This window comes from Drosophila willistoni, unplaced genomic scaffold, assembly GCF_018902025.1.
Source record: "Drosophila willistoni isolate 14030-0811.24 unplaced genomic scaffold, UCI_dwil_1.1 Seg29.1, whole genome shotgun sequence".
Taxonomy (NCBI): Eukaryota; Metazoa; Arthropoda; class Insecta; order Diptera; family Drosophilidae; genus Drosophila; species Drosophila willistoni.
In genome coordinates, this window is record NW_025814244.1 from 222,318 (window position 1) to 234,669 (window position 12,352).

Here is a 12,352-nt window from a genome sequence, read left to right on the forward strand (position 1 = left end):
AATTTTTGCGGAGTGCATTAAAAAACACGTCTGCACACGGCGGCAGTTGAATTGGAATCACTTAAATTGAAAATTTTCGTAATTATTCGTTGTATCAAAACCTTTCAGGCACCCTCCCTTTCAGGTTTTCCCAATGAATCAACCTTTAAACATTATGTTTAATGGAGAGAGTTCTAATTTAGTAGAGATGAAACAATGAAGAGTATTTGAGATAGATTAATTGGCAAATAACTAATCAACTTCCAATATACATGGGTTGGATTTGTTATATATCAAAAAATCAATTAAGTGTACTAGATTTGTGTACAATTCGGACCTTTTGGCAGATTATTCCGATAGTAATCTAAGACTAGTCAATTTAGGCAAGTTTAATAACATTAAATGATCTCTCTGAAGAAACTTTAACATTAATTCTCATTTAGATCAGACTTTATTAAGAATTGTAATACTAAAATAATAAATAAAATATTCCAACTAACATCAGGGAAGATCATGCGCATGATTTAACATTCTTACAGTAGCCACATTTGACAATATCAACATATATAAACTGATCTGGACTGTAGCTATAATTCTTGATTCTTTCAAATTTGGCAGAGCGTATACGTTTATAGATATTCAGCGAGTCCATGAGAAAACAAAATTTGCCACAAACACATTTTGGTGTCTCGGCTATCAATTTGATCAGTATGGCAGGTAGTGAGTATATAGGCAGTTTAAATTGGTCGACTGAACGAGCTGCTTGCAGCCAGAGCGGCTGAGGGGAGCATTGGGTCCTTGTGTTTGCCTCAGTGGTGCCCTCGAGACGTTGAACATCCAGATGATTGGGTCCTTTAAATGCATTGCCACAAACATCTAGGGTATTAATGTGTAGGTCTTCTAGGGCAGCTGGCAGAGATTCCAATTTATTGTCCGATACATAAAGCGAGTGCAATTTCTTCAGTCGTCGCATGGCAAAGGCTAAAAATGTTAGATTATTGTGATTTAGATTCAAATGAACCAGCTTTTGGCATTTAACCACCAGATAAATCTAATTCACAAAAAGATTCACTCAATTTGATGCCATTTAGAAATGACCAATCGTTCAGTTCTCCCAGACAATTCCCTGAAAAAAGTTTTAAACATTTTAAACATTTGTACAGCCAAACAGGACAGATAAAAGGGCGCGAAAAGCTACCAACTATTATTCACCTTCGTTAGCTGATTGTTGACCACATCCAGATGGGTTAGATTACGCAACGAGCATATCTCAAAACTTAGCTTAACCAATTGACTACTATTAATTGTCAGAGACTGCAGAGATCGTGGAAAACCCTTGATGTGATAATCGCAGCGACGATTAATAGTCATTTTAGTCTGTGACTTTGCTTTTTGTGTAATGGCCGTGGCAGTGGCTATATTCAGTCTCAAATTGATGGCGTCCTTGCCCTCCATATCCAGTTTGAGAGTCTGCAGGAATCCCTTTAACTGAATGGGATCACATTTAATCAATAGATTTTCTGCCGCTGCTTGAATCCAATTGTTGCTTTGAAGTCCGCCACGAATTTCGTGTGATCAGCCTGGATATTATCCTTGACCTTGTAACGCTGCCCAGTCTTGATTTGTGGCGTGAATAATATCATTTCCAGTTCCTTTTTTGTATTCCCTGTTGCAATGTAAAATAATTATTATTATTATTATTTTTGTTTTGTTTGTTTTTTCATACCATTTGAATCCAGGGCGCTCTGTTTGTAGCCTATGGCCGAAGTGGATTTAACTGCCCGCGGCGTACGATTCGCTTGGGTCACATGATTCACCACTTGCACCTCACAGAGGATTTTCATTTTAAACTTGTGGTATAAAGTTAAAAAATAAAAAAATATAAAATCAAACCAATTAACGCGGAAAAATACAATCAGCTGTTTTAAAAATAGGAAGGTTGCCACATCAACGTCTCCGCCTATCGATAATAAATAGATTTCTTAGATTGAATGGAGGGAAAATTAAAATTTTGTTTAACATAAGAATAAAAGTTGCTTGACTAAAAGCAAGAGTAGTTAATCGCATTAACATTTCGCATTCGTTAATCGCATTAACACTTCGACTATTCAGAAAAAAGAATATCCTTGGAAATCATATCTTTTGGAATCCTGAAATATAAATTACAAACATTCTTATCACAATCAAAATGAAAGAGAAAAGTTTGCAGTTGTATACCTCCTTCAAGAATAATGACAATAAATCTTCGTTTCTATTTATTCAAGATGAAGGTTGCCCCGTAGTCCTTAAGCCCATTCAGTTGAGATTAATTGCGTGTTGATCCAAATAAAGATGAGTGATGTTCTTCAATTGCAATTGATTTCAAGTTCTTGAGTTCCATTTATCCAATAGGTAGTCATCTGGGCAAAATCCCAAGTTAATCTAAACAGGAGACTCTAAGATTAGAAGCATTTTTGATCTAAAAGATATTAAAAACAGATTAACAAGATCACAGTACTATGAGGTTTTTCTTTCATTTACTTATTCATAATATTTAATTATTAATTCCACTTTTTGTTTGGCACATTGGCATAATAGGCTAATATCAGTTAATTAGAGCTGAGAATAGGTTCTTACATTGGTTGCTTATACTACAATTGTTGCCACATATGACAACATCAGAATAGATCATGTGCTCTCGACTATAGGTAAGATTTTTAATATTTACAAATTTCGGTTGACCAACACGTTCGATAATGTGCATCTTGTCTAAAGCATCGCACAATTTGCCACAGGAACATTTTGGTGCCTCGGCAATTAGTTGAATGAGTAAGGCTGGCAGGGAATCGATTGGCAGTTCATATTAGGCCACAGCTGGAAGCCAGAGAGGTTCAGGCGAATGAGTTGAAGCTCCGTCCGCATCGGAAGCAAAGGCCAGGCCCTTGAGACCCTTGAATGAATTACGCCAAACATCCAAGATTTCAATACGTAAATCATCTATGGCAGCTGGCAGGGATTTTAATTTGTTTTCCGACACGTAAAGCGAGCGTAATCTTCTCAGGCGACGTATGGCAAAGGGTAGATGAGTCAAATTATTGTAATTGAGATTCAAGTTAACCAATTTGTGGCACTTGACCACAGGCAAAGGCAAACATGTCAAATCGTTGGCCGATAAATCCAATTCGGCAGGGAGTCTCGTAATTTGCTGCCATTTAGAAATGACCAATCGTCCATTTCACCCAGATTATTGTCATGGAGGACGAGCTTGCTCAAGTGTAATCTCCCCAGTTAAACAGGTAACTGGAAATTTAAATTTAGTTTTGAAGATGCTAAAAGTTGTCTTTTCATTTATTTCCTTACCTTAAGCAACTTATTGTTGGATACATCCAGGTGGGTTAGATTCCGTAAGGAGCATATATGATAGCTCAATTTAACCAATTGCGTATTGTCTATTGTTAGGGATTGTAGATATCGAGGAAAGGCCTTGATGGGATAGTCACTGTGACGATTTATAGCCATTTTCGTCTGTAACTTTGATTTTTGTGCCATGGCAGTGACTGTATTTAGTCTCAAATTGATGACATCCTTGCCTTCCATACCCAGTTTAAGCGTCTGCAGGAATCCCTTCAGCTGAATGGGATCACATTTAATCAACAGATTCAGTGAGGGCTTCTTGAAAGCAATCGTTGCTTTGCCATCCAAAACGTATTTCGTGTGAATAGTTTGGATATTGTCCTTGACCTTGTAACGTTGCCCTTTTTAATCATTGGTGTGAACAATATAATTTGTATTCAACTTTTCGCAAAGCAATTCCAAACCATCAATTTGGCTTTCGTAAAAACCACAGCACTGAACATCAACTCGCAAGGGTCACACAGTTACTACAAAAATCACTCGAACAAAAAGAATACAGCTCTGCTGTATTTGTAGACATTACTGAAGCATTTGATAAAGTATGGCACTTAGGATTATTGAATAAACTGGCCAAAAATACCTAAATGAATTCACCAAATGGTCAACTAAATGGTGCTTTACGATAAATAATGATAAGACTATTCGTGTCCTATACACAAAACGAAACATCTCCCCTGCTCTAAGATCTTACCTAATAAAAATCGATGAAAAACCTATAAAAAACGCTAATCAATATAAATATCTAGGAGTCACCACCTATGTATTCAAGCTAAAGCTATCTATCATCGCCTAAAATGGCTTGTTGGCGTAAAGAGCTCCCTCAGCACAAGATGTAAAGTCACAATATTTAAGCAAATTATTGTTCCCATTCTAACGTATGCTATTCCTGTATGGGGCAGCCTTATTTCGGAAACTCTATTCAAAAAAATCTGTGGAACGCACAACAAACTGCTGAGAAAAATTACTGACTCGGATATATTCAGCACAAATGCCTATATTCGCGACAAACATAATGTTAAATCCATGGAACTCAAATATGACTTGGCTTGCGTAAGATTTGCTATCTCCACTCTAGAACACCCAAATGTAGAAGTAAGGAATATCCTGGAAAAACCCTTTACTCCTACAAGGCTCTCCTGGCCTAGATACTCTATTCAACTAGAGAAAATGGTAGCAGCCCGAAATACACCTCATCTCACTCAACAGCCAAACCAGCAGCAATGTGCAGCACCAACACAGAACTTTCTTACCACAAATAGCACCCAGCAACAGCTAACTACAACCACGTTTCCTCTAAGTACTGCAAACACACAACACCTGTAGCATTTAGCGTTGCAGCAGCTGCATCAACCAGCTGGCCAGCAGCACCAGACCGCAGCACAGGCCTCTCAGCTACAGGCGTCATCTCCTGCAAACACACGACAACAGCAGACAGCAACTCCAGTTCATCAAATTGCATCAAGTATACATCATCTACAGCAAATAGCGATGCAGCAGCAGCATCAAGTGGTTGGACAGCAGCGTCAGCCTCCAGCACAGGCCTGTCAGTTTCAGGTGTCAACTCCTATCGACACACAGCAGCAGCAATCCACAAATCTAGCTCCTCCTATGTCAGCAAATATACAATATCTACAGATATTGGCGACGCAGCAGCAGCATCAATCAGATGGCCAGCAGCACCAGCCCACAGCACAGGCCTCTCAGCAACAGGCGTCAACCACTGCTGACAGTCAGCAGCAGCAATCTCAGACTCCAGTTCCTCAAACTGCAGCAAGTATACAATGTTCACAGCAAATTATGGCGCAGCAGCAGCATAAACTTATTGGTCAGCAGCAGCAGCCCGCAACACAGGCCTCCCAGCTACGGGCCTCATCTTCTGCTGACACTCAACGGCAGAAAACTATTCCAGTTCCTCAAAATGCAGCTAATATACAACATCTTCAGCTATTGGCGGTGCTGAATCAGCATCAACTGGCTGGCCAGCAGCATCAGCCCGCAGCACAAGTCTCTCAGCTACGGGCTTCATCTTTTGCTGACACTCAGCAGCAGCAATCTGACATTCCAGCTCCACCAATGACAGCAAATATTCAATACTCACCGCAAATGGATACGCAGCAGCATCAAATGGTCGTCCAGCAGCACCACCCAGCAGCACAGGCCTTTCAGCTACGGACTTCATCTTCCGTTGACACACAGCAGCAGCAATCTCCAACTACTCATCTAGATCGGCATGCAATGCGGGAGGCGACGGCCCATTTTGATGGCGCCCCATCTCTCATCAGATTCGATTGCCACCTAAGATACCAAAAAATTATTGAGAGAAACGAACTCAAAAAACAAAAGGAGGAAAAATCGAAACTAAACAAACCTGTTGTGCGCATGGAAGGACACGTGATCAACGGCCTGTTTCGAGATTTTAAAAGAGGCACACGAAATCGCGCGTACATAGAAGAGCGATTGAAGGGCCAGCCAATCCAAATCCAGCGACTTGTCCTGCCTCCACTCAAGCCTGGGGAAAGATTCACCCTTAATGATGACCAACTCTCAAAAAATCTTGAGCGAGTTGAAAACGAGCTCCTGAATGAGATTGAAAGTAGCATAGAAGCTGAAACGAAAAATAATGAGAGATTACCACCCATGAAGGTGCAAAAAACTGCTAATTCTTTACTTACTCACTTAACAGCCAGCTGACCTTGACAAAATCTCCATACAGCGGTTAAAGGGACTTGGCCCTCCCGCTTTCAGCCAGCCTGTACCAGGCCTGGCCAGCAGGCAGTCAATATGGACCTATCATCCAAGCAATGCCTGCTCGAGCACTACATTGCGGTCGAAGGGATTTGGCCCTCCCGCTCCTAGTTATTTTCCTCCAAACGAGCCTGTAGATGGAACAGATGCTTCTCCAGTGCCGCGCACCAATTGCTAGCCTACTGTGCTGCCACTCCACAGGCAAACAAGCTCTCCTGACGGCCCAAAACTCCAATACTGGGGCTGAAGGGCACGCATACATTGTTCTGGGGTCTCACATAGTCCAATCCGAGAAGAGAGACAGAAATAAGCCGAAATGTTTGCCTATGACAAAAAAAACAACACATGTTACTCACTTCTTGCCTATAAGAGGGAATTTTCCTGACAATAAGAGCGCTGCCTCAATGATTTTGCCAACTGCAATGACGCCATGAATCGATATGATTCGAACTGATAACCTGCAAGAAACAATTATACTAATCACTATTAATGAACAATATTTGTAAATACTATATTCTTTATAATTATTGCAGCTTGCAACTTGTTCTTGATCCTCTAGTTGTTTTTATGGTCCTTGGTAAAACCCAGTAAGCATTTATTTACTTGCATGTAAAAAATTTCCCATGTAAATTTCCCACAATTTTTTTTTTGTCCTACCAGTAACACCCAACAAACATTATGTCTTATATATTAATCATTCACACTATTAATAAGCCATTGTAAATTATTTCTAAGCTCGTTTTTATTGTAATTGTATATGCTTCCTGATAGGGGGCGAAAAACAATAAAAGATGGTTGACTCCTTCGGGAGCCAACCACTTGGCTTTGCAACTGCGGCCATACAAGTAAAAAAAAAGAGAGAATTGGAAATTCTCTCCCTTTATCACCTGGCCCGGCTGAGTAATGGCCTGACTCAAATCACGGCCAAAACAATGGACACCTATGGCAAAATAAAAGCTACCCTGGAGGCAAACAAATTTGCCTTTTTTACTCACCAGCCCAGATGGGAACGAGGTGCTAGATTTGCCATCTTGAATCTACACCACTCCACTGAATGCGAAGCTATCCGTCGTGACCTGAAAAAGCTAGGATTTGAGACAAAATACATCAAAAGACTAACAAACTACAGAACTAAGAGGCCAATGAATGTCTTTTTAATTGAAATTAACAAACATAATGACAATAAACATGATGAAATACTTAAAATTAAGGTCCTAGGCAGCCAGGAGGTACGCGTCGAGAGGCAAAGGGGCCAAAGGGAGATTCCCCAATGCAAAAACTGCCTCCTCTTTGGCCATACAGCCAGGTACTGCTGCCTTCCCCCGCTCTGCTCCGTCTGTGCTGGCCAGCACAAATCCGACAAATGCGCCTCTCCTGATGGCCAATCTCCAAAGTGTGGCAACTGCGGAGATGGCCATAGAGCCACCTATAGGATCTGTGCCTTTTATAAGGCTGAACTGGCAAAATTTGTCGTTGACCAGCGCCCAGAGCGGCAAGAAAGGCAAATGAATCATGAAAAGGAAAGAAAATTTGGGCATGACACAATGAATATGCAATCTAACGCTAACAAAAACTTACCTGAAGTCCACCAGCAACCGTCTGCACCACCTCGCCAGTCGACCTGTCCAGATTTCCGCTCATCTAATGCACCAGTACCTGAAAATAAAACAAATCTTAAAATAAAATGAACTAAAATCTACAAATGCTCACCTGAAAATACACTACAGCAAACAGCAGCTCCTTGTCCAACGTCGTATGCATCGTCTCATCTACGTCGTCCAGCATCTTGTCAAGCTAGTCCGTCTGCAGCTCGTCCATCTGAAAATAAAATAAAATCATTATCTAAATCTCCGAAAAATCACAAAAACTCACCCGTTAATCCATGTCAGCCAGCAGCAGCACCGCCTGCGAGTCCTCGTGCAGCATCTTGGCAATCATCTAGTCCATCTCGTCCTCTGCTAGCGCCTGCACCTGGAAAAAAACACAAATCGTTAGAAAAATCACCTAAAATTCACACAAACTTACCTGCAAATTATAGTCATCAGCAGCAGCAGGTCCTGGTCCTCCTGGTCCTCAAGCAGCGGCTACACCTGAAAGCCAAAAAATATCAACAAAAAATCGCTCTAAAAAAACCATAAACTTATCTGAAAGCCAGCTGCAGTCTTTAGCAGCACCTTTTGCAGCCCCTCCTACACTTTCTGGTGCTAAATCTCGTCTGGCAGCCGCCCCATTGGGTGCAACTAATGCGCCTGCACCTGAAAGAAAGCAAAAATTGTTACAAAAATATACCAAATCAACAAAATGCTCACCTGTAAATTACTCGCATACAGCAGGGGTTTTATACACTAGACGTACCTGAAAACGGCGAAACAACTAAAATTAAAACAACTATAATTATCGACAAAGCTAAAAGTCAGCGGTACTCACCAAATACCAACATGCGGCCAACAAAACTGGCCAAAGCCAAATCACCAGTACCTGAAAACAAACAAAAAATTAAATTAATCAACAAATACTTACCTGCAAGCAAACCCGGTCGGGCAGCAACACCAACAAAAATGCAAAACGGATCGTTTCGCAAAACCTTGCAGCAACAAAATCTGCCAAAGGTCGCCAGCTGTTTTCGACCCAACAGCTTTACTCTGTCGTCGCCAGAATACTCCACCGTTCATGAACTCGCCATGTTCCTGCAAGGCATCTGAAATTAATTTTTAAAATGTTCTATGTTAATTATTACTATTGTCAATTTTATATTTTTTTTACTTACCTATATTTTCCTATTGTTTACAAATAAATGTCGCTCTCTTTCCAGCTCACATGCGGAAACTTCGCCATCAGACCCATATCGATGACTTATCGATAGGTCATCAACATTTCAGAGCATTATCGATATGCCAGCCAATTCTGGCTAAACCAAAGCCAAAGACTCTGAATCTCAGCCTTATAAAGCTAACTTCTGGCCTTGCTCTCAAATGATGCCTTACGACTCTAGCCAATATTGGCTTATTTTACTTAAATATTTGGTCTCTTTATGTTTTTCCCCACTAAAAGCTAATTGCTCTAAAACTTCTAGCCTATAAAGCTAACTCAACTAAAAGCTAACTGCTCTAAAACTTTTAGCCTTTAAAGCCAAGCCTTGCTCGCAATTGATGCGCCAACGGCCAAGCTAAAAAACTAGTGTTACTCAGACCCAAAATATGGGTCTCCCTACTTTTTTCTCCAGTGTGGGGGAAAACCAGTTTTTTCCCCGACATTAATCGCCACGTTTTTGTAGCCACCTTAGCACCAAATTCTTATTCGCCAAGTTTATTTATTATTAAAAAATTGCTACCTACTTGACTACTTATGCTAAAAGTAACATAATCTTAAATCTATCATACTACAAACTATCTTACCTAAATCGCTAAAAACTAAATGTTAATCTAATGTCTTATTGTATATTTTTTATTTAGTATTAATCTAGTTTTAAGATAATTTTAATCCCCAAGGTTTTTTAATTCAAGGTCATGTAAACGCGGCAGAACTCTCCTTGAAGTGATCCAGGCTGACAAGAAACTGGACATCCTGGCGACGGGTGGTAATACTCATTTCCCACACGACCGGCGAAAAAATCCCTCAGCCATTGACTTTGGAGTTTATTCTGGAATAAACCACAACAGATAAACTACTCAAGCTATATGCGAACTATCCTCTGACCACTTACCTGTTTTTGTACACATCACGATGGACCAGCACCCAAACTTACTTCCTGACAATCGAAGACTTTTGCCTGTAGGATCTAACATTAAACTGTTCCAAAACACCCTCAGCGACTCCCTCCACCTAAATATGGAAATCGAATCTGGATTAGACATTGAGGACGCGATTAATATCTTCACAAACAATAGTCACCATGCTGCAGCCCTGGCCACTAAGCCTCTACGAAGGGACCTGCCAAATACGAATCGTACCGAATCGGAGGAGCCATACCTATAAATAAAATGAAGTAAGTAAGTCGTCTCGCCGACTTTGGTATACCATACACCAGTAAAGCAAATATTTCAAGCATTTTCACATGCTTCTTACAAGCATATCTTAGTATCTCGCTCACTCAATCATACGAGCACCCTAGCGCCCCCACCAGCCAACGGCCAACTCCGGCCTTATGGAAAAACGTTTATATGCATAACTCGACTGTTTTTTATCCGATTTTGATCAAATTTGGTATTGATATAGATATTAGTATTAAATTTAAGTGTGCCAAATTGCATGAGGTAAAAAAATACGGGAGATAATCAAGTTTTTCAAATTACGGGGGCGGAAAAGGGCGTGGCAAAATTTTTATACATACAAAATGTGTGCATTTACTAAGCGAATATACATACCAAATATGGTGTCTCTAGCTAGAATAGTTTTTAAGATAAACGCTTTTTTTAAATTACGCGGGCGGAAAGGGGCGTGGCAAAAATTTGAAATAAACTTGATCACTCTACATACTACACGAGTCTACATAAAAAATTTGGTGGCTCTAGCTCTTATAGTCTCCGAGATCTAGGTGTTCATACGGACAGACGGACAGACGGACGGACGGACGGACAGACGGACATGGCTAGATCGACTCGGTTGTTGATCCTGATCAAGAATATATATACTTTGTGGGGTCGGAGATGCTTCCTTCTGCCTGTTACATACATTTTGGCGACTTTAATATACCATTTCACCCTATGGGTGTATGGTATAAAAATGCACAAATTATTAAAACAAAAAAATAAAATAAAATTGATATAATGCCTCTCACGAAACTTTGAACGTAAAAAAACATTAAAATATACTAAACAAAGAAATAAGCCTATCAAAAAACATACACTTAAATAAAAAACTATGTAAAATAGACTCCTCTGATCGGTACAGACCCCACAAGCTGTGGCAATTAACCAACAAACTAAAACGGCAGCCCCTTCCTAACTGGCCTCTTAGGATCCCTAGCGGAGTAGACAAGAAGCATGCATGGACAAGATCACCTGAAGGTAAAATGGAGCTGTTTACTGACCAGTTAGAGAAGCGTTTCTCTCCCAACTTGACAAATAGCTCCCTTGACAGGGCCAAAATCAACGAGGAAACAAATGCCATCCTTGCCCAAAAAATGCTCATGGAGTATGCATGTAAAACCCACCACTCCATCGCTAGCTCCTCCGCCAACTTTGACTCCAGCAACTCACCTTTTGTCAAGCCCATCACTCTCTCTGAACTAAAAAAAGAGATTGATAGCTTAATCAACAAAAAAGCACCAGGATATGATAGGATCAACAATGCCCTAATCAAAGTTCTCCCACTCAAAGCTATCATCTTCTTACTCAAAATATACAACAGCATCCTACGTTTTGGCCACTTCCCCCTAGTGTGGAAAAAAGCCATAGTTGTCATGGTAAAAAAACCAATTTCTGAAGCTAGCTCGTATCGCCCCATAAGCTTGCTTCCTGCTTTCTCAAAAATACTTGAATCCTTGCTTGCCAAGAGGCTCCTTAAATGTAACCGTCTTTCACAATCCATACCTAACCACCAATTTGGATTCCGCAAATTTCATGGGGCCGAGCATCAACTAGCTCGCGTTACACAATTCCTCCAGAGAGCTTTTGAGGACAAACTGTATGGATCGCCTATATTCATCGATATTACAGAAGCGTTTGACAAAGTTTGGCACTGCGGTCTGCGTAACAAGTTGATAAAGCTACTACCTATTACCCTATACAAAGTTCTGGACAGTTACCTTAAGGATCGCACGTTCTCCGTTCGCGGTAACCATGGTATTATGTCCCGTGATGGGAAAATTTTAGCAGGAATCCCTCAGGGTAGTGTTTTGGGACCCCTGCTATACAACATATACTCGTCAGACATGCCAATTCCAAAGTTCATAATTGAGCATGAAACCCTGATCGAATATTACCCGACCTATAAACACGGTGACACTCTGCTCTCTACATATGCTGACGATACTATTTTCATCTCGACCGATAAAAACGCCCTTGTAGCCATGAATAAAACGGAAAATTACCTACACAAGTTCTCTACCTGGTCCAACAAATGGTGTTTCACAGTCAACGTGAGTAAAACAGTTCATGTTCTCTTCTCCAGACGATCTACCTCACCTGCTGTTAAAGCTGCCACTGTTAAGTTTAATAACAAACCTATTAAAAATACGTCCTCGTGCCGATACTTGGGAGTCCTTGTTGATAGCAAACTCCTGTTTAAAACCCAT

The 12,352-nt window shown here is 40.5% G+C and overlaps 1 protein-coding gene and 1 pseudogene across 1 annotated transcript; both read right to left on the reverse strand.

Moving 5' to 3' along the window:
- Nucleotides 1-411: 411 nt before the first annotated feature.
- LOC124461261 lies at nt 412-2,411 on the reverse strand (annotated as a pseudogene).
- Nucleotides 2,412-2,821: 410 nt separating this feature from the next.
- LOC26529774 lies at nt 2,822-4,777 on the reverse strand. The gene is made up of 3 exons (XM_047012806.1): nt 4,690-4,777; nt 3,319-3,713; nt 2,822-2,908 (listed from the first exon to the last, which is right to left on the reverse strand). Exons 1-3 carry the CDS (start codon nt 4,775-4,777, stop codon nt 2,822-2,824), a joined length of 570 nt encoding a protein of 189 aa, XP_046868762.1.
- Between the last annotated feature and the right edge of the window lie 7,575 nt (nt 4,778-12,352).